We start from the raw sequence: 27,162 nt of genomic DNA on the forward strand, positions 1-27,162 counted from the left end.
TTGTTGTCCGATTTGAGAAGCTCGAGCCTTGTGTTATTTTGTGTATTTTCATCGTAATCCCGTTTCCTCTTTTTTCACATTGTTGTTTTGTCCTAGATTCCTTTCGATGTGGTTCTTGTCCAGGGAAATGGCTATATAAATAAATATTGCTTGCTTGTTGCGTATGTTCAACATAGGAGCAGAAAGAAATCCGAAACTCATACCAGGTATTGAGTATTGATGAATCATACGTATGCTGCCATCTAGTGGTGAAATCCACATTTTGCATTTAGGAATAAAGAAGAAAACCCCATATTAATAATTACTCACGAAATATATGAGTAATATATATATATATATATATATATTTAGACCGTGAGGGTTAGTATTTGACTGGGCTACTAAACTCAACATAACACCCTGTTGGTTGCTCCGTGCAGGGTAGGTGGGAGAGCGCGCCTGATTCTTCGAGGGGTAATTCGCGTGCGTGCGCGCGTTTTCCGCCGTTGGTGGTTCTTCACTGTGAAGTGCCCCGCCCCCCTCCTCCCCGCCCCCCGTGCGCTGCACAGGCCAGGCAGGCAGTGCTCCCACCTCACCGAGCGAGCCAAGCCGTCTGTAACGGAGAAGATGGCAGAGAGGCAACAACAGAAACACGAAGGCAGGGTAAAGATCGGCCATTACATCCTCGGCGACACGCTCGGAGTGGGGACATTCGGCAAAGTGAAGAGTTAAGTCCTGTTTCTGTGTCATGCCAGGCTTCATGTGTACGCTTGTGCCTTCAGTTGGAGTAGTTAATGTCAAGTAGTCGCTGTGCCCCACTCCCCTCCCACCCCTTTAACGCTTCGTGTTCAACTTGCTGGTGGTCAGTGAAGCAGTTGGCGTAGTTGAGCGGTTTAACCACGGCAACAGACTGGATTTTAAACGTACTGTAGTCTGAGAATCTGACCGCTTCAAAGTCAAATTCTTTCACCGAAGCCCCCTTCAGTAGCTGCTGTTATCAGCTATGGCAGGTGATAAAACCTGGATGCACAGAGATGCACAGTCACACTCGCATTATTATGGTATATCGTTAAGTAATAAGGACTGTGCGGTGGTGGCTGTCCTTTGCCCTGTCTGGCGACAAAGGACGTCTGAAGCTCACCGTTTGACCCACCGTGGGAACCTAACGTTGAACTGACATTAATGTTTGCAAGCTAGTCCGATGTGTTATTCTCTGCTAGCCGGTGGTAGCTTGTTAAGTGCTTGTCAAGTCAGGCAAACCCTAGACAATCTTAAAGCTTCAATAGGATGCGTATAACAAATTATTATTAGGGTAGCCTTCGCTAGTTCTCTGACACTCAGCATGACCTTGTGAGCTTTAACTCCATGCTCACCCCGCCTGTTTCTTGTGTGTGCTGCTAAAACATTTGAAACCATGGCTATTTCTGAACATCATTATTAAGGAAAATGATTTTGCTCACACTCCCAAACCACTAGGAGAAAATCTGTGTAAAGTCATGTGTGAAAGAATAAAAAATGACTGTGTGTGTGTATATGTAATGCTTGCTCGTTTCAGGTTACTGCTTGTGTGTTAGTTGTGGAGCAGTTCATGCCCCAGTTCGTATCTGACTCTGAGTTTCGTGTGCAGTGTTTGGCAGCTGCAATAACAGCTTGGTTTCAGAGCCTCCAGCAGGCAGATAGCTCCAACACTATAAACAAACGCATGGAAAGAAAATAGGGGTTACAAAAGAGAGCAAAAGCTCAATATAACAAACACAGTTCATTCACTACTTTGTGCAAGCTTCCTACGCAACAGGACTCCAAATCAAAGTGTAACCCTTTTAATCCACACCAAGCTGCTTATGTAGTAGGTTATGTGATTTATTTATTTTTTATTAATTTTTTTTAGCCTCTGTGGTCTGTCTCTTTCATGTCTGCATTCTGTTGTTTTTAGTTGGCGAGCATCAGTTGACAGGCCATAAAGTGGCTGTGAAGATCCTGAACAGACAGAAGATCCGTAGTCTCGATGTTGTGGGGAAGATCAAACGAGAGATCCAGAATCTTAAGCTGTTCAGACACCCACACATCATCAAGCTGTAAGTACAGAAAGACGACACATCCGTCTGTCAGATTTAAGACTCTCAGTGAAGACTGACAAGCTTTGCAGAGAGATAACTGGGCTCTCTTTTATTATTGCTTGTTGTAACGTGGGTTCTTTGCTGTGTGTTGTGGAATGCTTTGCTCGTTCACATGTGTTTTCTAGAGCTGTACTCTACTGAGCATGCCCACAAGGCTCACAGGAGGTAAAACACACAAACATACCAGTGCACGCACACAAGCTTGGAGCTAGATAAAGAAATGTGCTCTGGCTAGGACAAATCTCCAGTTAAGATGCTGGATATTGTTGTAATGAAGGAGCATGTCCAAATCCCTCTCTCCTCATGGATTTTTCTGTGACTTTGTTGTCCTTCTTTCTCTTTCCTTCTATCTCCCTGGCCTCTTTCCCCTTGTTAGTCCATGTCTGTCCATCCCTCTCAACATTGTTTGTGATATTTTTAGTCTAGGGTTAGGGTTAGTCCACTGTAAAACTCTAAGCAATGGCAGATATGCGAGTTGTCAGGTCATAAGCTGGAGTGCTGTGGAAGTCAGTGTCAGAGACATATACAATAATAAACACATGCACACTGTGCACACTTCTTGTACAGACGTGGATGTAGTTTAACATACCGACCATGACTATAAAAGCTGCCACACTCTCAACTGTTAGAAGAAAAAAGTTATTTGTCTTAATGTTTCTCCTCCCATAGTAACTGTGGTGTTAGGCTTCACCCAGCTTGACAGTATTGAAATAGATTGTGATAAAGTTTATATTCTACCGCCGGCAACCATTCATGAAATTGTGCCTGCAATTTAACATACCTGACCTTTATGAAAGCAACCCAATATCACAGCCTTGCTGTGCCTTTGTTTCTGTGTGCTAATGCTGTGTATTGTTTATGTAGACGATATAGGTTTAGACATTCCGGTTCACTCATCTGTGTCCTTGTTTTGAAAGAAAAGCACATTTGCTCTTATTTCCAGTAAATTAATCAGAAATGTCATGAATGACAAATATGACTGACTGGTGGTTTTTAATAGCAACAATGACTCCTGTGTCCTGTTGCACAAGTTACAGAAATGATCATGAGAAGAAACCTCTCCAAATATGATAGCACATCTGATAACTGCTGTGTTGATTAAAGAAACAGTTCATTTGGTTAGCTGAGTTACTGGAACATCAACTCTTGCCTGCTCGATTACAGACTTAAAAGTGACTTTTATTTTGAAAGTCATCTTAATAGGGAAATGAATGCTATTCCTTGTGGGAAATTGCGAAAACTGAAGATGCCATAGGAAGGTGTGTCCTACACAAAACCACAAAAACTTGAACCTGAATAGAAAGTGGAATGAGAGGCCTGCAACACAGAGCAAGGAAACAAATGCATCAGATACTCTATTTTGAGAAACAGACACCTCATGGGTCCTAAACTGGCAGCTTCACTAATTGGTAACCACAAAATACTATTTCTGGGATCAGCAGTGAAGAAGCAGTTCCCAGAGACCTCCCTTGTAGGCAGAGTTGCAAAGAAAAAGCCATATATCCTTCTGCTAATGTCTTTTGCCCATCATAATCTTTTCCTGATATACTCAAAAAACTGGACAGAGCTGGCTGAGGTGGCTTTTCTCTCTATACGCCTCTCAAGCAATTCAATTAAAAACATGTAATTTCTAATTAACGATTCCATTACTGACTATGTCAGGTACAAGAGTTTTAATTATTTTAATGTTATTTTGATTAAAAATTAATCTACCTAAAAAAGGGACATGTCTAAGTGATCACACTTTTAATTTTTGAGAATAAAAGGTGAAAATAGAAGATAGAAGGTGAAATCAACTAATAAATGTATTAAAAGTTCATTGTAATACAACATTTTTTGTTGTTGTTGTTGTTGTCAGGTACCAGGTCATAAGCACCCCGACAGATTTTTTCATGGTTATGGAGTATGTGTCGGGAGGCGAGCTGTTTGATTACATCTGCAAGAATGGACGGGTAAGATGACATTCTTCTATTATCTTGCTGGTAGATTTCAGCCTGGCTGAGCACAGTGGTCAATGAATCATCAGAAATTCTTTTATTATCCAGTGGCATGGTTAGCTGACTAAACAGAAGCCTGACTGGTTAAACAGTTCTGACAGTATAAAAGCAATTGTTGCATATATTTGATAAACATATCAAGCAAAAATCTGATGATGGTTTGTTTCCTGGGGTTGTGCAGTAATCCAAGTAGACTTGCTGTTAAAAATAGCTGAGTGTATTTATACTTAACTTTGTGTTGACTGTATTTTTTCACATTATTTAAATCCACATCCTTCACATTATATATATTATAAACTATATGTTCTTGCTTTAGCTTTAAATATATCTTCTTACTACTGTCATTTTGAGTAGGTATCTATATTTTAATTAACTTATAATGTACATTTAAACTATGTTCCTAAATATGTGCACTGTTTTCAAGTGCAACTTACAACGTCTCTCCTTGTTTTGTCATGTATACATTACATCTTATTACACTGTAATAGGGGATGCTCATGTTAAACATGGGCAAACTTTCAAAAACTTAGATGAAGTCAATTTATGTGAAAGTAATTCCTATGAGCCAAAGTTTCATGCTTTAGATTCGTCTAAACATTTAATTTCAGGCAGTTTTTTCTGCCCTTAGCTCTGTGGGTGTCAATGAAAGCAGATGTCTCTAGAGCACAAAGCTCTACCTGTAAGCATAAAAAACATTTCTTAGATTTTCTGTTCACGAGGGGCAACCAATCAGAAGAAAGTTGGTTTAAAATGAGGGTAAAGATGGCTAAAATGGCTTGTTTCAGACATCATATTAACTGATAGGTTCCACAGGCCTAGTATGACATAAATAAGGTTTATTTTAAACTGTGAGTCACGAAAAGCTGCCCTAGTAAAGTCTAGTAAAGCCATTCATAGTTTTCTATTGATGTTTATGAACTTCACCTTTTGAAATTTAAGTAGCGTGACTCTTAATGGACTGCATGGTTATGCATTAGTCCCACACAGCACCTACACACAGCTTTGCAGAACGTTGCATGTCTTACCTGGTTATGTCGCCAGGGTCAGAAACATCCAGAATGTGCACTACTTCTACTCTTGTACATGTTTGTGCTATTGTTGGTCCTTTAGTCCTGCTTCTGCCAAGGAGAGCGAGCCAAAGTCACTCATTACAGGGAGTGCAGAATTATTAGGCAAATGAGTATTTTGTCCACATCATCCTCTTCATGCATGTTGTCTTACTCCAAGCTGTATAGGCTCGAAAGCCTACTACCAATTAAGCATATTAGGTGATGTGCATCTCTGTAATGAGAAGGGGTGTGGTCTAATGACATCAACACCCTATATCAGGTGTGCATAATTATTAGGCAACGTCCTTTCCTTTGGCAAAATGGGTCAAAAGAAGGACTTGACAGGCTCAGAAAAGTCAAAAATAGTGAGATATCTTGCAGAGGGATGCAGCAATCTCAAAATTGCAAAGCTTCTGAAGCGTGATCATCGAACAATCAAGCGTTTCATTCAAAATAGTCAACAGGGTCGCAAGAAGCGTGTGGAAAAACCAAGGCGCAAAATAACTGCCCATGAACTGAGAAAAGTCAAGCGTGCAGCTGCCAAGATGCCACTTGCCACCAGTTTGGCCATATTTCAGAGCTGCAACATCACTGGAGTGCCCAAAAGCACAAGGTGTGCAATACTCAGAGACATGGCCAAGGTAAGAAAGGCTAAAAGACGACCACCACTGAACAAGACACACAAGCTGAAACGTCAAGACTGGGCCAAGAAATATCTCAAGACTGATTTTTCTAAGGTTTTATGGACTGATGAAATGAGAGTGAGTCTTGATGGGCCAGATGGATGGGCCCGTGGCTGGATTGGTAAAGGGCAGAGAGCTCCAGTCCGACTCAGATGCCAGCAAGGTGGAGGTGGAGTACTGGTTTGGGCTGGTATCATCAAAGATGAGCTTGTGGGGCCTTTTCGGGTTGAGGATGGAGTCAAGCTCAACTCCCAGTCCTACTGCCAGTTTCTGGAAGACACCTTCTTCAAGCAGTGGTACAGGAAGAAGTCTGCATCCTTCAAGAAAAACATGATTTTCATGCAGGACAATGCTCCATCACACGCATCCAAGTACTCCACAGCGTGGCTGGCAAGAAAGGGTAAAAAAGAAGAAAAACTAATGACATGGCCTCCTTGTTCACCTGATCTGAACCCCATTGAGAACCTGTGGTCCATCATCAAATGTGAGATTTACAAGGAGGGAAAACAGTACACCTCTCTGAACAGTGTCTGGGAGGCTGTGGTTGCTGCTGCACGCAATGTTGATGGTGAACAGATCAAAACACTGACAGAATCCATGGATGGCAGGCTTTTGAGTGTCCTTGCAAAGAAAGGTGGCTATATTGGTCGCTGATTTGTTTTTGTTTTGTTTTTGAATGTCAGAAATGTATATTTGTGAATGTGGAGATGTTATATTTGTTTCATAGGTAAAAATAAATCATTGAAATGGGTATATATTTGTTTTTTGTTAAGTTGCCTAATAATTATGCACAGTAATAGTCACCTGCACACACAGATATCCCCCTAAAATAGCTAAAACTACAAACAAACTAAAAACTACTTCCAAAAACATTCAGCTTTGATATTAATCAGTTTTGTGGGTTCATTGAGAACATGGTTGTTGTTCAATAATAAAATTATTCCTCAAAAATACAACTTGCCTAATAATTCTGCACTCCCTGTATAGTGAAGTGAAACTAGTGTTAAAAGCAATGAAACTGTCCACTGTCTTTGCTTTTATTGCTGTTTTTTTTTTATATCTTTTGATCTTTTTTGTGCTTCTTTCTCTTTTCATGAACTCTGTTGTCACTACCTTTTGTGTTAAAGCCCATTATCAACTAGTCCGTAGGCAGCGTTCTACAGTTTAGAAAACCAGACTATTTAAAATCACTAGCTTTTTATAGTTTGCATCCACAAAGCTAGCTATTCCCTCAGGTCATTAAGGGCACTTAAAAGAGATAAATGGGCTAATTATTATTGATCTTAAATTAATTACATGCGTAGAAAACACAGTCTGAAATGTTTTCCATTTCTAATAAATCAGTAAATGAATGTTTTCCATAATAACTCTAAATGTTAGTGCTTTTTTTGCACTGGCTCAACAAAATCTGCTAGAAATGTTTTTAAAGTCGGGTCCTGTTGCAACTGACCCAGTTGCATACTTGTAGATCAGAGGGAGCATCATCACTCAGATCAGTCAAGTCCGTTCATTTTGTGTCTTTCAGGTGGAGGACACTGAAGCACGCCGCCTTTTCCAGCAGATTATCTCAGCTGTAGACTACTGTCACCGGCACATGGTGGTTCACAGAGACCTCAAACCCGAGAATGTCCTATTGGATGCCAATAAGAATGCCAAGATAGCAGACTTTGGTAAGAAATCAGTTATAGCTAGAGGGGGAGACATAAAAACAAGCTTGACAATAGAATTTTTTGTAAATTCATGATAAGAGGACAGATAAAATACTGAGGTTTGTTTAGGGTGACAGAGTAAAATTACATAGTTTAAATAAAGCCAAGTGACAGCTGTTTATGATTCAACACATGCAGTAACTTTGTTAACTTGAAGAAAAATGTGAAATCTAATTGTGCACCTTTTAGCTTTATTAAATGATAAGGAATATTTCACTTGAGAATGCCTCTTATCAGTTAAGGCCTTAATTTTTGCAATTTAAGTTAAAATTCCTGATGTGATATGACCATGAAAGAGAGAAATATTTCAAAAACACACAAGGGCCCTTATGCGCAGCAGGGCGTGTGGGGTGGAGAGACATCCCTTAGCAACGGCAAGGTTTCATATCAAGTCTGGCAGGAAGCCTTGAGGCCCAGTGTCATCTGATAGGGAAGGAATCAAGGGGGGTGTAGCAGTGGAGTACAGCAGGAGAAGTGTTTTGGCTGAGAGCAAAAAATACTGGCAAGCAGAGCAAGGGAGTGTTAAGGGACCAGGGATAAAAGATAAAGGGAAGGTCAGCACAACACAAAGTGTCTGACGTTTAATGTTTGGCAGAGACCCTGGTAGGCAGAGAGAGGCTCATCCAATTAAACGAGTTTGTGTTTAGAGCTTAGTGTCTTGGAGAGTAAAGAAGGATAAAGGTCTCAGTAGTGTCCGCAGTGTGTAACTCCCTGTTGGGCTATGTTCAAATTTAACCTGCAGACAGGTGACAGATTAGGGGAAAAACCTGAACTCTTGACCCGTGCAAGGAGGGGTTCTGGAGATCTGTTGTGTTGTTGGGACCTTTTTGCTGGCAGGGTTTGACTAGCCCTTCTGTTCCTTTAGAGGAAAGGGTCACTAGAAATCAATGCAATGTTCCGAGCGATCACCTTATTACTTCATTCTGGAATGAAACATTTCTATCCTGACTCCTAGAGTGGTCGCTTTAAGGATTACAGAACCCTGTTTATAGGCCATTAGTGGTCACTGACTGGATTCATGAGGATGGAAAACATAGTCATATACTGTGCTGTTTTGGGTCTTTCTGTGTGAAGTTTTGCCTCCAAAGACATGATTGTCAGTTAATTTGTGATTCTAAATTGGCCATAGGGGTGAGTATGACTAGTCTCCTTCGTTGTGCCAGCTCTGTGCTGGACTGGCACGCTGTCACAGACATGACAGATAACACGACAGATAGACAGTGATAGGTTTCACTCCCTTGAAACCCTAAGTTGAATGGAAAGAAGAAAATATATCTGTCCATTATTAGAAATTAAGAAAATTGATAGAATGATATAGGTTCACTGCTCTCCACCCCCCATCTCCACCAAATGATGAAATATCTTTTGAGGGTACTTGAACACCTTAAAAGAGTTCTAAAGCTGAAGCTGTTCTGGTGGCAGCTGGTTGCTCATCTCCATACTAAGATGCTTTGTTGTTGTTATGCTTGTTACTGTAAGAATAAAGACAGGGATATTAATGTTCTCTTGCCATTTAACTGGTATTGTCCGACAGGACTGTCAAACATGATGTCAGATGGAGAATTCCTACGAACTAGCTGTGGCTCACCCAACTATGCAGCTCCAGAGGTCATCTCAGGAAGGTTTGTGCGTCTGTTTTTTGTGTGTGATCATACAACCAACTATTTTTTTAACTGCCTCATGGGATAAGTCATAAATAAACATCTAATTGTATTTATGTTTAACCATTAACCTATAAATCACTGTGGAAAAAAAGCATTTCTGGTGGTTAAGCATCTGGCTTTTTTTTTTTTTTTTTTTTTTTTAAACTGTCACATCCTTTCATCTCTCTGTTAGACTCTATGCAGGCCCAGAAGTTGACATCTGGAGCTGTGGTGTGATTCTGTATGCCCTGCTGTGTGGCACCCTGCCCTTTGATGATGAGCATGTCCCCACACTGTTTAAGAAGATCAGAGGAGGTGTCTTTTACATCCCAGAGTATCTGACCCGCTCTGTGGCCTCGTTGCTGATGCTCATGCTGCAGGTGGATCCTTTGAAGAGAGCCACCATCAAAGACATCAGGTACTGACCCCACTGTCTTGAATCCAGAGGCCTCCTTTAGCTATATCGTTAACACTTTTTTATTAATATTATACTGTATGTTTCTCTTCATATATCATTTTTTTGTTCTTTAACTAATGTTGCCACAAAAAAAAATGCCATAGCTTTATAACTCAAGTTAAAGCTTTATTTTCTTTCCTCAATATGTCAAATATTTAGTTCCCTGTCCACTCTTTTATAACTGTTAGCTCTGTAATGTGGCACAGGATTATTTTATTACAGACTCCTCTGTTTGATAATCCAGCTTGAAGCAAGCTAAAAGTCATACCTTGCGTGTCTGATAATGTCAGTATTGAGTTTGGGATGAAGCGTTTGAGTTGATCAATGTTTTTTGATAGGGAACATGAATGGTTTAAGCAGGACCTACCAGGCTACCTTTTCCCAGAGGATCCATCATATGATGCGACTGTTCTGGATGAAGAGGCTGTCAGGGAAGTGTGCGAAAAGTTTGAATGCACTGAATCTGAGGTTGTGACCAGCCTGTACAGTGGAGACCCACAGGTGCTCATTGTCTTTGTTCTAGTACATGTTTTCTATGTTTGATAAACTTAACCTGATATATTATGAAAGCTGTAAACAACGTTTGTAGGTTTCAGTAGTATAATGGTCTGTTGGGAGTGAATTATCTCCTTGGTCTTCACTTTATTTTTCATCACCCTTCTGTTTACGCAGGATCAGTTATCCGTAGCCTATCACCTCATCATAGATAACAGGCGCATCATGACCCAGGCCAGTGAATTCTATTTGGCATCCAGTCCTCCACAGGGCTCCTTTATAGAGGAGGGAATGCCATTGCCCCCTGGAGTTAAACCTCACCCAGAGAGGATGCCTCCGCTCTTGGCTGACAGCCCAAAGTCGCGTTGTCCTCTGGATGCTCTCAACACCACTCGGCCTAAACCGCTGGCAGTGAAGAAGGCTAAGTGGCACCTGGGTATCAGGAGTCAGAGCAGACCCTATGATATCATGGCTGAGGTGTACAGAGCTATGAAGCAGCTAAACTTCGACTGGAAGGTGCTTATACATACCCTTATAAAGCACATCGCTGCAAAGAACCCCACACAAACAGAGTCTCTGTTTTGGCTGTTTTTTAAAATATTTATTTATATATTTATTGACTTACTTTTTTGCGTGTGTGTGTGTGTGTCAGGTGGTGAACCCATACCATTTGCGAGTTCGAAGGAAGAATCCAGTGACAGGCAACTTGGTGAAAATGAGCCTGCAGCTCTATCAAGTGGACAACAGATCCTACCTCCTTGACTTCAAGAGCATTGATGGTTAGTAACACATTAAACAGGTTTCACAATCTAGTCACAATCAATACATAACTAATTTAAAACCAAAATAAAATAAACATTTTCCAAATCATAAAACATGATTGGCCTTTGTGCAGGTGTAAAGCTGCTGATGTAAAACTGGAGTTTGTTTGTCCTTAATTTTGTCATTCTAAAGTTGAGCTGAAATGAATAAAGGCGTGAACTGCACTTCACAAGGTTGTCTAAGAAAATTGCAGCTGTAGTCACAAAACATAAAAAAAAGAAAAAAGTTGTTTTATGAAAAAGCTCCTTTTTCATGTTAAAGTGTTGAGAGTGGGTTCAGCAATCCTACAGCCTGAGGAAAGAAACAGTTTTGAAGTGTGTTGGTACTAATGTATTACTTGCAAGATGTCTTTTAGTATCCTTTCTGCGTAGACACCTCACCTCACCGGTACTTTTGATGTTCAGTAGATGGGTGTCTGTGATCTATTATTTACATTTAGACCATTTAAATCATCCACTGCAGAGATTTCTCGTCTTGGATCGTGCATATAATATTAACTCTTTTTGTCAATAATGAGATTAAATCTTCTTCTGAGGATACGTAACTATATTTAAAATTCTTTAACAGATTTAATGTCATGTCATTTGAAGCCTAAAATATTTTAAAAGGGTATAAGAAACTTCATACATCCGATAGATGACATTATTATTTAGATGACAGATATATATTTTTATGGTTATGCAAATCAGGTGAATGAGTCATCTTGTACTTGCTTTAGCACAGAATTGCACTTCAGGAAGAGAGGACCACTACTTATTAAAAAATGCATTGACATCGTTTTTAAGACAGCACCATGTACCATTAGCTTTGTGTCTTTTGTTTTAAATGACCTCTTTTAGCATTTAGCACTGGTTCGAAATAGCTGGTCTGATTTGTGTACTGTCTCACAGATATTTCTCACAAAGTTTAACAAAACAAAAGTTAACGTAGTAGTTACTTTATGAATGACTACTAACATTTGCTGTTGCTGTTCTTCTAGATGACATCATCGAGGCAGTGGGCTTTAAATCGGGCTCATCCACTCCTCAGAGGTCAGGTTCCACAGCCGGTCTTCACAGGCCCAGACTGAGCATTGACTCGGCAACCCCAGCGATTGATCTGCCCCAGCTCAGCTCCTCTCTCCCGGGATCCCTGTCTGGTAGCTCCCATCTGCTCACCCCACGTCAGGGATCACACACCATGGACTTCTTTGAAATGTGTGCCAGTCTGATCACTACACTAGCACGCTGAGCCCTGCTGACTTGCTTAGGTCACTGTAGCCTGGATGTCAGTGGGGTTTTTAAGCTAATCACAGATCGAGGATGTAGGGAGTGTAGATGTTTGGAGTGACTTCTTCTTTCTGTCTCTTCTCCATCTGTTCTGTTTTACTGGATTGGGGGAAGCGATTGGCAAGGCAGGTGTGGCATTCGCCTCGGATGAAGAGAGAGAGAATGAGGGGGTAAAATAGTGGGGGTTATTATTTCTTGTTTTGACAGTCATTGGGTCAAAGTCTTGATGTCTTACACATCAGGCTGCAGCTGAGGGGAATCTATAAACTAGTGGAGGCCTGTAAAGTGTGAAGCGAGTGGTCAGAGTTCAGCAAAGCTCAAGCTCACTGTCACTTCTCCCACAAACATCTTCAGCTGATTATCAGTTGCTGAATTTCCTTCACCCACTGTACCACCGATCAAAGGTCAGTTTTGCATCTGGTCTTAAATCTTCACTGAGGCAAAGTTGTTAAACTCGACATTAAATCGTGTCAGAGAGAGGATCACAAAATGTAAAATTCTATTTTTTTTATTTATATTGTTTATGAGGAAGATTTTGTTATGCTTGTATTATATTTATATTACAATCATTATGTAGCTGAAAAGTTTGACAGAGAAATACCAAATAAATTACTTTATACATCTTTAAGATTTATATTTTAGCGGTCAGACCCATATTTATTTTTAAGAGGTTTTTTTAGGCATTATAGTTTTTTAATTTAATTACTACTTCAACATAGTTTTACTTGATTTTGAATTGATTGTAGATGAGTAGCGAAGCTCTTTGAGACAGCGGGATAGTAGAATGATGCTCTGCATGACGCCGAGTATGTGTTGCATTGGTGTTGAAGACAGATGCAGACCATCTTACAAGAGTTTGGGGTTTTTTTCGGGGGGATATCCAGATATATTTCAAAGCATTCAATCACCCTGCTATTTAAAGCAGTGTTTTATATGCAACACGCCCAACAGATCCCTTTATATGCAAGTCCCTAATGAAGACACTTAGAAACTTGCTTAGTTATCATAGGGGTGTTCAGTTCAGTCACATGTGTCGTAAGCTGAATAAAGACAGGCATTATAGCTGTTTTTAGGTAAAAACTAACATTTTGTTTTATTATTATATTATTAAGCTTTTAAATTAGGCAGATACCCCTTAGAAATTGAGACAGATGCTTAATGTGAGATCTTAAAACTATTTTTATTGGCTGATGTGGCCAGTTTTTTTTTCTAACTTGTTAAAATACTTAAGTAAGCCATTGAATTTCAAAACAGAATGACACTGAGGAGGGCAAAAAATAGATGTGAGACGGTGTGTATCTGTTGCACAAGTGTATAAGCCACATGAACTTTTCTACAGTTGCCTTAAACAATGCAACGCATTAATTGGTATGGAGTGTGTTGTGGAAGTTTTCCATACAGGTGTGTGTTTGTGAGCTCAGATAAGTATGGTACTTGTTGTGTATTTTCACTGACTTAACACTGGTGTGTTTAAAGGCTCTTCAGTATAATTGTGATGTCTGGGATGTCAGAGAGGTGACAGAATCAGAAAAGTGAGTGGCGAGAGACAAACCATGACGGTTCAGCGTGGTGCAGCTGTCTGAGCTGTTATCTGTTTCAATTAGTCATTGCTGTCTGTTCAGTCTGCACTGTAAAACTCATTTGCTGTGGCCGACAGTTTGCACACTTACTGTTTACTGCACTGCAAACTTTACTGTTGTTGCTGGTTGCTATTGATGCACGCCACCGTCCTGTCAAATTTCCATAGTGATGTTGTGTATTGCTATAGTCAGGCATAACATTATATCAAAATCATTTATGACTGAATGTAAATTGAATGCTGGTGCTGCTAATATAAATCCTTTTCTCTCTTTCTCTCACTATGTTCTTCTGGTTTTAAACCTGCTGTTTTGAAGGGAGGATACTGGACTGTTGCCTTTTTACTGTTTGCAGTAAGACGTAGAAGTCAGTGGCACTGAGGCAGTAACTGTTCTGCAGAGTGGCGTCACAGAGATTTACAAAAGTGTAAATACAGCACTTAGAAATATACACTGATATGAATATGTGCAGTAAAAAAACAAAATAACTGAAACGACAGAAGATGAATAAAGGTGCCACTGGGAAAAATATTAAATCTGCAGAAATCTTTCAAAATAAAGTGATGGAACTTCTTCTCCAGCACGTCAACCCTGTGAGATGAGCACAGACAAATGCACATTTTTTTCTGTGTCCTAAAAAGTGCTGCCTTTTCGTTTCACATTGGATTCAAACACCACGCTTTCCCAGATCAATATCTCAGTGTCGGGTTGCTTTTCTCACCTGGTTCTACTTGGTAGTAGACCGAGGTCTGGTTGAACCAGTGAAAGCCACTTTCTGCTACCCTGAAACCCTTTATTTACATGTTCTGTGTATTTGTTCTGTCTGTAAGCTCATACACTGCTCATTGTTCTTTGTCAGGGAGAAATTGTGTTCCCTGCTCCAATATGCTGCTGCATATACACCTTTGTCTAGTCCACAGCCTTTGTCAGCCATCTATTTTACACTATTGCTGTGTCTTAAATTACTTCTCTATTGTGAGCATCTTCAGTCACATCAATATAATATATGCGCCTTTATGCTTTAATTCCGGGTACTGATGCTCCTAAAAAACACTTGCAAAAATATGTATGATTGAAGTGCACTATCCAGCAGAAGTCATGGGTGAGATTTAAAAACTCCTCTGACATAACCAGTGTTTACTGTCAGGTGTAGTCTACCATCACAACTGTATGCAAATACCAGTGGCATGATAGTCATGTAAGCTAATTTGTGTTTAGTGCCAGAAGAAATGCTAAAGGGCCTAATTAAATACAAATTTCACATGTTGTACCAAAGTGAGTATTTTCTGTAGTGGGGTTCTTATGATCAGTGTAACCCTAAATACCACCGTGTGTGTGTGTGTGTGTGTGTGTGTGTGTGTGTGTGTGTGTGTGTTTGTTAGGTATGTGGGTGCACGCTGGTTGTTGTGATTGCCTGTATGCGTGCGTGTTGATGCTGTCTCTATATGTCTTTCTGTCTGATTGGGGTTTGGATTTCTCATGTTATGCATTGCATGATATTGCTGTATTGATTTGCACTTTAATGAATATTTATTGGAAAAAAAATAAACATAAAAAAAAATTCCGTCTTAACGTGCTTTGTCAGTTTAGACATTTCATAGAGTCACACAAACTCACACCCACTACAAATGCTGGTTGCAGATGACCTCAAGTAATCATCACATTATGTTGTTTATCTATAATACTTATTCATCTGTTTATAGGGAAGTGTTAGTGTCAGAAGCAGGTAAAAGCTCTATAAAAAGTAAAGAAAATTCAGTTGATGGATATCCCTCTAGAAGTTGCAGCTATGATCAATACAGAGCAAATACTATAATTTATACCTATAATTTATACCTATTATATTACACAGCATGCTGGTTATTTGGGTCCAATGAACAAGAAGTCAAACTCAAAGGTCTGTATTGTAGCATGAGTAGTTACATAGTCCCTTCCACATACCACAGTTGACACTGAAAAAAATAATGAGTGTACAAATTACAAATTAGCAAAAGCTTATGTGCAAAAAATACAAACAATGTTTTTAAATGGCTGGAGTACTGCAGATAAACATAAACCAGGAATATTACTGGTATTAGCTCACATTACTTGCTGCTTACAGCTGGTTAATTGTTTCTAATGGATGCATCTTAAAACAAATGAAGCTTTTTCCAGTATTTCTTAGCTACAAACACTTCCATCTGATAAGAAAAACCGCTGTTTCCATTCCGTTGTTCTTTCCCTTATTTCCTCCACTTTAAATATATTTTCCATTCTGGTTTTTGCACAGAAAGCAGTTCATTGTTCCTACGAGAGTTTCCAGGATCACATTGTCCACAAATACTGTGTGTGTCTGTGCAACGCAGTTCACCGTGATCACTTAAAGCAAGCAGATCAACTGTCCCATGCTGGTTCCACATTGCAGCATTTGAAAGAACAGAAGAGAGATTTCCGTTTGCCCAGATGATATAATTCTCATTGTTGTTAAATGTAATTCTATTTCACGAATGCAGTCATTGGATAAATAAGATCATAGTCCAGCAGGTAATGCTGCAGACAAATGCAGTTCCACCTGGGGGAGTTTCTGTTCAGCTGTTAAGACAGAAAAACATCATGTCATCATGGCATGTGCACAGTGCTGGACAGTGAAGAGTCCGGGTGATTCATCCTTGCCTTGTTGTATGAAGGCCACTTTACCTTCACTCCACTCCATCGGCATACATGACAGGAGGAGGTAAAATGAGTGTATCAGGAACAAAATCTGTATCTTCTGCTGACACAGCCTCAGGCCTGTAGGAAAAAAAACATGAAAACAACGCAGTCTTTCATCTATCACCTTGTATTCTTAACCCAGTAACTCATTCTTCCCTCGAAGGGAGGGAGTATGTAATCGGTTCTATTTCAATCAGCTGAGATGATTTTATTTTGGTGAAATTCTGGTCAAGGTCAAGGTCACACCAAATGTAAAAAGCAGTAAAAGCTTTATATTACCCATGGAAATACTGGGTATATTGAGTATATGCAATATATTCTTCTGTGCTCTTCTCTTTAAGTGCTCTTGTTATGTAAATGCTGTCTGTTGCACTAAGCACAGAGGAGGGACCTACTTGAGAATTAACAACTCATTGTTCTGTCAGGAGTCAACCTGGCTTAACTTCCTGGTGGCGTTAAGGTGGAGTTAAAAACTTTCTTTCTCTCAGAGATTTAAAAAAAAGACATTTACTCTTTTCATGCTTATCAAACTGTTCCAGGCAAAAAGGAAGGAACCCTGTCCGTCTACAGGTCGGACAGCATGTTTGACATTTTTCTGTGTGTGCGTTATTCTTTCTGTACTTACGTGTGATTTGCTTCTTGTGCCGCATTCACAGAACCTGCAGTGTAACCTGAAGATGTATTGATATTGCAATTTAAAAATCAGTTTATAAAGACTTTATGATAATACTTTATAAATGGTTGTTTTTTTTAAAATCACACATGAGGTGCTTCTTCCAGCATAAGTGTTTTGCCTGAAAGTGCATCAGCATTAGGTTTGAAAAAGTAGTACATTAGTGACTTTTTAAATGTGATTTTTAGGGCATTACTTACTCATTACTGGTTCATTGGTGCTGTTAAAAAGAAGAAAAAACAATAATTGAAAAGAAGCTCTGGATGTGTGTGTACATGTACGCTCATGGATGGACAACATTGTTACATTTTTCTCCACCATGCCTACCTTGCAGCTGGCTCTACATTTTTTTGTGAATGGAAAAATGTCGACAACCTCTGAAGTGCTCTATAAGGAGAAACAAAAAGAATAATATGAGTCTGCGCGTGTCTGTATGTGTTTCTGTAAGAGTGAAACAGGTGAACTCACTGGTTGTGGGAGCTATCATGACCCATGTCGCTGTGACTGTGCTGGTGGTTTACGCTAAGGTCTTTGTTTCCTAAAGACGAAATCACACAAGCGACGGATAAATAACTGTATACAAGTGAACATACAACAGTTACACCAAGGAAACAATTCCTAAGTTACCAGACCTAAGATTAGCCATTACATATTTCACTAGCAGCTTCCTGTTTAAGCACCTGCTTGTCTAATGAGTCACATTGCAGGGAATTAACGTTTAAAGAATGCAGTAATGAAAAGTCCATTGTTCATTAAAGAAGTTTAGAAGGGTGCAGTTTTGTAATTTCGGTAGTTGTGAAGAAATTATAATTGGATAGAAACTTGATACAACATCCAGAACATCAGTAAATTTAGTCCAGTGCAGAAGTTCTGACATCCCCATTCACTGTTGAAGAGAAGATGAAAAAAGATGGACCTCAAGGACTCGTTTATGGACTCAGATTGAGTGTTTTTTGCCAGATTGGCGTTTTTTATACTGAGGGCGCTCACACACTCGCAGTTGTGTTGCAACCTCACATAAGCCTTTCTGTGTTTCTCTGAAACAGCTGCTGCAAAATATCAAGTCTGTAGTATCTTTGTTTACTGTATCTGTTAACCCACATCAAGATAACAAATTGAGGAAATCAACATGACAAACACAAGTGTCCCATTTATTTTTGTTGTGTACTGAAAGGTCTGTGAAGGTTCTCAGTCATTCAGGTCATCGTAGTCAAAGGAGCTTGCAAAGAAAAGCGTCAAGACAAGACTCAGCAGTCCATCTGCATCTTAAGGATAAAGGACACTCTTTCGAGGATGCCAATGTTCACATTTTGGACAGAGAGGACAGATGGTTTGAAAGAGGAGTGAAAGAAGCCATCTATGTCCACTGTGAGCGACCATCTTTGAACAGAGGCGGGGGTTTACGACACCAACTCTCTGCCATCTATAATCCAGTTTTGAGATCCCTTCCCAGACGCCTTAACGCCCACTCACATCCTGGGCCATCTGACCTCAGGAATTCGCATGATAAGGTGGGGCCAGGTTTCACAATGAACACACCCGAAACTCTGGCTGATTGGGACCCACACCCAGTTTCACACCTTGGCTCAGGCGATTAGAGGATCATCAGGGGGTCCTTTTGTCCCTCTGTGGGGGGATACTCCCACTAGGTTTATATCCACCATTTGACCTTAGAACTGAAGAAGCTTCTCGGATGAGAGGTGAAACGTCTTCAAGTAACTTAAAGAAGTCCAGACGCTTTTCTTTGCAAGCTCCTTTGACTGTACTGAAAGGTGACTTTTAAGTGAGTAATTCACTAAGTGATTCATTATGCTTTGTTTAATGTATGTTTCCAGTAAACAATTAAAGATCCTCCCAAACTTGTTTTTTCACAAGAGCTGACTGGGGAAGAACAGAGTTGGGAATGGTGCTGCCTAAGTTGGGATGTCTTACCCACATCTGGCATGGAGAATGTCCGAGTATGACCTCTGCAGGAAAAAAGAGCGCCAAAAAAACTGTTAATAGCAGATTGATCACCTTAACTCTTGTCCTCAATAGAAACAAGCAGTAAACACCAAAAATAGAGCATAATTGAGCATTTACTCACAGTACAGCCTGTGTACTTGGAGAACCAGAGGGAGGTTCATCATCATCACCGCTCCACTCCTCACTGTCGTCTGTGACTGAGCATGTCAACATCAAAAATATTAAACTGCTGTTGAATAATTTCACTGTATTTTGTTATCTTGGGTAAAAACGGGAAACACTTACAGCTTTCTCCTGGTAATTGATAATGGTTTGAGTCACTGGGGGAAATAAAAATCATCTGTAAATAACTTTTTAACTTAAAGGTAATAACAGTAGTAGAAGGTTACACATGATAGCTTGTTATTGTATGAAACTCTTACTGTGAAATCATGCGGGTACCGTCTGGTTCGATAAAGTTATTGTTTGACCTGGGAAGAGTTTTCCTTCCCAGCTCTAACATCTCCTTGATGTCCAGCTCCACGTGATCAACTGCGACATACCCATCTAAAAACACATTCACATGGTCGTTATTCATTCATATCAGATGTCATTTCAGATTATAGCATTTATGTTTCAAAAACAGGTTCTTGCATCCTTTTAATCTTGATTGTTTATTTGTTTAACTCACAGCTGTTGCTGCTGTCTCTGGCCAGCCACTTTCCTTTGGGGCAGTTTGCTGTTCGAATAATGCTGATTGTGTCTCCTGCTTTGACAGGGAGATCAGTCTTTCGTCCCTTTGCAGTTACAACTACTTTTGCCTGGTAAAGGGCATCCTCCTGTCCTGTGATCTAACAAACACAGTTACATGTTAACACTGAATATTCCTCCACTTGCACACAAATAACCTCAATAAACAATATTCATGTAGCACTTTTGAAAACAACACTACAAGAGGCTTTATACCACAAAACAAATACATGTGTTCACTAGCTGGATGGTGGGCTAATCGTGTAATTTATGCTATTAAAGAGCAGTCTCCTGACAAATAGTTTGTTGTTGTGCAGAAACACTGAGATGACTCCCATTTGCCTGATGCATGCTGTTACTCTTCATTTTAACAGTCAGAATTTACAGACCTATAGTAGACTTCTTAAGTGTCAGAGTGGGAGGAGCAGTTTATCTTTAACCTGCTGTTATGATCACAGTTCTTACTCTCGAGACGTGATTTTGTTCCTGATAAGTAAGAAATGTGTATTTTTTTTTACAAAGGCATCTTTCTCAAAGCCAACAGGCTTGCATTTGCTGATCTGAAGGTATTTGAGTGACAAGACTGCCATCTAACTGCCCCGTGGAGGCCCAATATAATCTGATCAAGGATTTTTGGAGAAAGCTAGAAACAACCTTCTCTGTCTCACTCCTGTGACCACATTTTTGCAAAAGGAACACATACACACACACACACACACACACACACACACACACACACACACACACACACACACACACAAACTACAGATCTGTAGAGCACCGTCTTGTATGCTCACAGTTTTCAAACCACATCGGTACAAGATGTGGTTTTGTTTGTTTGTCAAAAAGTCTGCTGAGCAAGATTTTACACAGATCTCACTGTCAGTCACACAGAAGCTCCCCATAGCAAGTATAACTGCTGTTTTACTGACACAGGTGATGATTTACTTGAATTCCATCATCTGATTTGGGGGTTCTTGTTGTTTTCTTCTAACTTCTCTCTTTCTCTCTCATTGATCGGAGGATATTTTTATGTCTTCTGCAAAGGCAACAACCCCATCACAATTTCTCCACAGTGCACAGTCTCGTTATGAAAGGATGATGATTTCATGATTGTCAATGAGCGGCATATTACTGATGATACAAGTACAATTAGAGGTAGACTGCCTTTTGCAGATAGGACCTGGACCTCTCAAAGGTTTGAGGAGATTAAAAGATTTTATACTGTCCAACTATATGATGTTATATAATAAAACCCACGATGAACAGGATACAACAATACTGTCTATATTAAGAAAAAGCACTGTTTCAAAAGGGACATAAGTCCAGGGGGGATATGGGTAAGATTTAAAATCAAAGTAGTTCCACTGAGAATTACATAGGAACACAATCTCAGCAAGGTAACCATTTCGCACTAATCACAAAAAAAGGTTTGACATATCAAACCATTTAGTTGCCAGATGTATGATATTTACCACAGCTGAGCTGTAAGACTGCCAAAGCATCAGCAGGAGAGGCACCAGGCTTTGAATTGATATGATTATTAAAACTGTCTGTGTTTTATCAATAGAGTACTAGAGCAAAGAAGCAGCACATGATGACATAATAAATGTTGACATGCTTCTTACATGTACAGTACTTACAGCGTGTGACAAATATGACATTAATCTTGTAATCCTGGGGTTTTACGTTTAATGATATTAACTGGGCTGCTAGCATTTACTCCATTTTTTTGTGTTTCTGGTAAAGCCAGCTGCCTGTTGTGTTTAAATAAAACGGAAACAGAGAGCTAAAGTAGACACAAAACCGCATTTATAGAGTTGTTGCATCTTTTTGGGTTCATCCCTATGTTAATTACTACAACACAGTTTCTGCTACAACACAAACATTAATCAGAACACGTTCAGAACAACAATATTGTAGAAGAATATGCAGAAATAAAGAATGGCCCATAGGTGTTCTGTCAGAAATATCACAGACAAAACAAATGTTTGCTCGTATTCTGTTTGAGCTTGCACATGTTGCTCACTTCAACTCTTCCACTGCCAGGAATGAATCCAGACAGGTTTGTATGCCCGAACATATACCCCACCCTCCCCCGATGTTTCTTAACCTTCCGTGTTCACTTACCTTGAATTTCTTCTTCATCTCGTTCTCCCTCTTTTCCCTCTCTTTCTGTTCTTTCTTTTCCCGTTCTTGTTTCTCCTTTAGCTCCTTCTTCTCCTTTTCTAGCCGCTGCTTTTCTTTCTTTTTCAGCTCCTTCTCATCAGGCCCCTCTGCAGCTGCTTTCTTTTCACTCCTGAGGAAGACAGAATGAAGAGGATCATCCAGTTAGGAAAGGACTACTGGTTAATAGCAGAGGAGAATATGAGCGAAACAAAAGCAAATTAAACTCTCATTACTAATTCCCCAGGGATAAGAGAAATTAAAAAATCTCTGAATAAAAAAAATTAGGCCTTACTTGCCAAACCTCAACGTCTTGGTTTTCTCTTGAACCTATAAGTAAGAATAAAGAATGTGGATTAATTAACTTTGAATTAAAATTGCATAAAGAAAGCTTATCTTTTTGAATGAAGAAAAAGAAAGTCTTGATTTTACACTGCAGCTTACCGTTACTGGCATTGACTCAACATATGGATCTGTGGTTTAAAAAGAAGGACACAGTTATGTACAATACCAAAGATGCAACCCTTCCAGGCAGTTTCTAATATTACTGTATTCATTTTAGCACAATTCCTATTTTTCTAGTATAAATAGTTTCTTACTCTTTGGCTCTTTGCGTTTCTTGACTTTAGTCTTGACTTTTTTCTTGTCACCATCAGGTGTGGCGATATACTCGTACGCATTTTCTGTGTTCTGATAAACATCGTCTTCTGGTTGGGGCCTGCGTGGGACAAAAAGTTGAACAAACACTAATGAATACCAACTTGTCAGGGATTAAGAACCATTTTAATGAGAAATAAAATAGATTAAATTTGCACGTCTTACTCTGACGCCTGTTGTAAGTCCTGACCGAGAGCATGACATGATTCTGGTAGTGGATTATTTTGGGATATGTCTCCATATGGTGTCTCTGTGTGGATCTCGGTTTGCGGAACAGTTATCCCATTACTGTGAACCTTTGGCGGGTCATAACCATCTGGAACATCTGCAGCTGGGTACATCTCATACTCCAACTCTGATCCCTGCAGCTCGGGAATAGGAACGCCTGAAGCCACATTGTCAACCTCTGGGACATCAGGGGTGTAGGTCTCTGAAAACTCAAGTGGAGCAGGGATATCTGCAGAAGAGGCATAAAGGATTATGACGCATTACAAGAACAGGCCACTGAAGTTTAGCTTTTCTCTAAATTGTGAGTCTAGCACTGGTGACCACACCATTAACTTCCATGACAGGTGGAGGAATGAATTCACTCAAGTTGGCAGAGTTAAGTATGGCAGGTTCCTCTACAGAAGAATTCAGAGGCCCATTATCTGAAATAGTCATCTTGGGTGGAGGCGGGGGAATCGCCAGTAGCTTTGGGACAGGGTCAGGTCCCTCAGTGATTTCTTGCAACAATGGAGAGGGCTGTCCTGGAAGGAATGACATTACATATGAACATATAACAGTTTAGAAGGTTATGACTAGATATGATTGCTAAAGGATTTTGAACTTTAATCTCATTTAAGTCAAAAAGAACCATTCAACATCAAAACTACATCTGAAAGTGAATTTTCCAACACAGAAATAGAGATAGGGCAAGAAAAGAATAAGAATTGCATATGTAAGGAAACAAAACCAGTCAAACCCACTGTGGAAGTTGTTCTTGTATAACTCTGTAGAGCAGAGCTAATGCATTTATAAGAAATGTGCAGTATAATTCAATTTTGCTACTTTAATTACAATACAAAACACATCTCTAGAAACTTGCCCGCTAGCTGCCTTTTGAAGCTGTACAAAACTGTTTGCTGTTGCAGAATAAAAAATTAGAAACCATGTCAAAGGTACTCATCTGTAATTTGTAACAGTAGACTTCATCATATTAAATGAGTTTGACATAAAAACCTGTATGCACAATTTCAAAAATGCAATGCAAATTAAACAGAGCAGCAGACTTCCTGCTCTTTCTGCACTGTGCTTAACAGACATTGAACTGTTTGTCACTGCACCTCTGACATAGCAAACATACCTCTGCAGCTCTGCCCTGCCTTCTGCTAAGTTGTTTCTGGCACAAAAGAAGAATGTCACCACCTGAGGCGACCCTGTGGCCAGGTATTTTCTGCAGCTGAAACCCTAAGCTATTAAATTATGTTTTGCAGGCCTACAGCACATACCTGATGATGATGAGATAAATTCTTCTCAACTTCTTTTGAGGTGAAGTAAATCCACGGAAAAGTAAGAGGTGGGGAAGAGAGGAGAGGGGAGGGGAGCTGTACTGTGGTTATGTTAATTGGACTTACGGAGGTCAATGCCATTAACTTGTGCTGGTTTCAATGGGACGGCATTGCCTGTTCGATCTTCATAATCAATGGGTGGGAGTTCTGGGAGACTTTCAGTGGGGCTCTGACACTGGGAGGATTCCTCAGGTGGAGGGGTAACAGAATAGGACTGCATGTCACTTATCAAGGGGCTAAGAGCAGGTGAGAAATTACATCTTGTTAGTGACTGAGCAGTAAACAGAAATGTTTCTTCATAACTACTGGAATGAAACTGTGTGTGTTCCTGCTGTTTGTGTTCTTTACCTGTTGGTCTTCTTGCGTGCATTCTGTAGAGCATTGAAAATCCTCTGGTCACCTGGTGGTGTTCTTTTTCCGGGACTCATATCCTCTGCCCTCTCCAGGGCAGAGAGTGCTGAGACTGGACGCTCTGGTTTGGGAGATGGTGGAACAGATGGAGGGTTTGTGGCTAGAGAAGGAAGTTTCTCCACAGCAGTTATATAAATATCATCTTTCCCAATCTCAGATGTAATCTCAGGCTCGGGGGGTGATGGAGATGGAGAAGAAACCAGGGAAGGAGAACCAGAGATGACACAGCTGGGTGGAAGAGGTGGAGAGACACTGGGTGGACTGGTAATACCTTCATCTTGGCTAGAAACAGGCAAAGTGGGATTTTCTATTTCAGGTGGGATTTCACTGATCAAGATTGGGATTTCAGGTGGTGGGCTCTCAGGTATGAGAGGAGGAGGTAGGTTGAAGGCAAGAGATTCAAGAGTAGTAGAGGTTGGGGTCATTTCTACATCAGCACTGTGATCTGGTAAGGTGGGGCTGTCTGGTAGATGGGGCTCTGATGTTGAATTAGGTATTGTTTCCCCACCAGATTCAGAAGGCACTGGGATGAGTGGAGCTAGTCCAGCAATATCTGAGCTTGGGGTGTCCAGAATTGGATCAGCTGAGATCAACACTGAATCTTGTTTTGACTTTTTGAAAAGATTGAAAGGCTTCTTTTTCTCTGTTGTGACTTTAGGTGGAGGTGCGGCTGGCACCAGCTCTGCAGTACTCTCTTTCTGAGTTACAGGGACAACCAAAGGAAGCGTCTTGTCTTTCTTATTAACTTTCTTTTGATCCACGGAATCTTTAAGAAGATTCTCCCTGCTCCCTTTGAGTGTTTTGTGCTTACCACCCCTCAGTTTCCCTTCACTTTTGTCTTTATTGTCGATGAGAGGTTTTTTGCTCTCTTTCGGATCATCTTTGAAGACCACTCTTGGGGCAAATAGTGTCTTTCTTTCCAAGTTCTCATTAATGGTGGTCAGCAGGGAAGGGCGTGCACCTGAAGGGAGGTAATGACTGGGGCTCTGGGGAGGAGAGACCACCTTTGGCTTCTCTGGGAGAACAGGTTTTATCTTGGGTTTCTTCAGTATGAATTCTTCTTGTTGAAACTTGGCCCTTAAGGCCTGAAAGTCAATCTGTTCCTCCTGATGAACAGATCACACAGTACAATAGTCTCAATACAGGACCTAAATAAGGTACATTTTTTTCCCTAACATATTTGGAGTAAGAACAAAATCCCAAATCACTTATTATTAAGAGGAGTTTAGTTCTGGTCTTAATCCGGTAAGATAAACTATGTCATCATAGTAGTAACAACGTTACAGCGTACAGAGCTAAAACTCTGTCTCATTTTACTTAATGTTGTTGTAAGTTTTGATAATTTTTTTTCAAATGTCATTTTACAGTATTGCCAGGATTTATGTCTGCTAACACAACTTTAAATATATCAATAGCATATTATCCAATCATCATAATGTTACGAGTGCCATGGGACATACCTGTTCCATTGCGCGTTTTAATATCCACAGAAACGACAAAAAACTCCTTTATGAATAGAGATCGTTCTCTTATTCAGCTTCTCATCCTGTGTCCGTTGGGGAAAAAAACAAAGAAATTAATTTAAAATAAAAAAGGAAGAAAGAAACTTTAAATAGTGTATTCACTGTTCCAGGTTCCTGCGTGCTTCACCTCTGATCGAGACAAATCTGCGTCCCATGCGCACCCGAGATGGTTTCAGAGGAGGAGTGCGATTGAGTAAAAAACAGTCGGGCTCGTCAAACTAGTCCTGCTGAGCATTTTACGCCACAGCACGATGACTGTCAACAGCTCTTGGATTTTTCTCCCTCTTCTTCAGGAATGTCGCCCGGCTGGCACGACGTGAGTCACTCTCATGAAACCAAGCGGATGAAGATTTTTTTGTGTTTATTTTCAAAGTGACTCATTTTTTTTAAGAATGCTAATCTCTCTTATAAGAACAGTGTATTTTGCTGTTATGAGAGGATGTGGTATAAAAGTTTAATCTTTGATTTATTAACTGTCGCCTAAACGAATCATTCAAATTAAACGTAGAGAAAATGAGATGACCGAAGAAATGTGTCAATAATGTGACCTAAATACATTCTGTAAGCGTTGTCTTTATTTGGCAGCTTTGTAACTGTAGCAGACTATAGTCTCTCATACGCCTAACTCACTACCAAGTTGTGTACACTCACCGGTCACTTCATTAGGTACACTTTACTCGTACTAAGGCGGATCTCTTTTTTTCTTCAGATCGGCCTTAATTCTCACAGATTCAACATAAATGCGGCAAACTTTCATCAGAGATTTTGGTCCTTACCAGCATGACCGCATCACACAGTTGCTCTATTGGACTGAGATGTGGTGACTTTAGAGGCTATTTAAGAAACCACTTTGAGATGATTTGAGGTTCGTGACATGGTGCATTCCTAATGGGGTATTTTTGATGCTGTTTGTTGTTGCAGAAATCCAGACTCATCAGTCCAGGGAATGTTTTTTCAATCATCCATTGTCCAACTTTGGTGATGTAGCCTAAATTTCCTGC

The 27,162-nt window shown here is 40.1% G+C and overlaps 2 protein-coding genes across 3 annotated transcripts; one reads left to right on the plus strand and one right to left on the minus strand.

Moving 5' to 3' along the window:
* The first annotated feature begins 479 nt into the window (after positions 1–479).
* On the plus strand, positions 480–14,154 carry prkaa2 (protein kinase, AMP-activated, alpha 2 catalytic subunit). Its single transcript, XM_084921345.1, has 10 exons — positions 480–706; positions 1,913–2,054; positions 3,955–4,048; positions 7,351–7,495; positions 9,069–9,156; positions 9,371–9,595; positions 9,973–10,135; positions 10,307–10,645; positions 10,782–10,908; positions 11,931–14,154. Exons 1-10 carry the CDS (start codon positions 607–609, stop codon positions 12,179–12,181), a joined length of 1,674 nt encoding a protein of 557 aa, XP_084777471.1. The 5' UTR covers positions 480–606; the 3' UTR covers positions 12,182–14,154.
* A 101-nt stretch (positions 14,155–14,255) lies between these two features.
* Positions 14,256–26,400, minus strand: LOC146361976 (uncharacterized). Of its 2 annotated transcripts, XM_084921344.1 has the most exons (20): positions 26,099–26,400; positions 24,576–25,744; positions 24,294–24,463; positions 23,232–23,426; positions 22,843–23,134; positions 22,620–22,738; positions 22,465–22,493; positions 22,316–22,350; positions 21,985–22,153; positions 19,796–19,955; positions 19,548–19,671; positions 19,411–19,445; positions 19,247–19,322; positions 19,093–19,127; positions 17,629–17,698; positions 17,488–17,547; positions 17,361–17,380; positions 17,113–17,158; positions 16,473–16,565; positions 14,256–16,367 (listed from the first exon to the last, which is right to left on the minus strand). In XM_084921344.1, exons 1-19 carry the CDS (start codon positions 26,105–26,107, stop codon positions 16,475–16,477), a joined length of 2,904 nt encoding a protein of 967 aa, XP_084777470.1. In that variant the 5' UTR covers positions 26,108–26,400; the 3' UTR covers positions 14,256–16,367; positions 16,473–16,474. The 2 variants fall into 2 exon arrangements, with proteins under 2 accessions (XP_084777470.1, XP_084777469.1); XM_084921343.1 differs by having other exon boundaries at positions 14,256–16,565.
* Between the last annotated feature and the right edge of the window lie 762 nt (positions 26,401–27,162).

The sequence above is a fragment of the Perissodus microlepis genome, chromosome 23, assembly GCF_051167445.1.
Source record: "Perissodus microlepis isolate ML-2025 ecotype Zambia chromosome 23, ASM5116744v1, whole genome shotgun sequence".
Classification (NCBI taxonomy): domain Eukaryota; kingdom Metazoa; phylum Chordata; class Actinopteri; order Cichliformes; family Cichlidae; genus Perissodus; species Perissodus microlepis.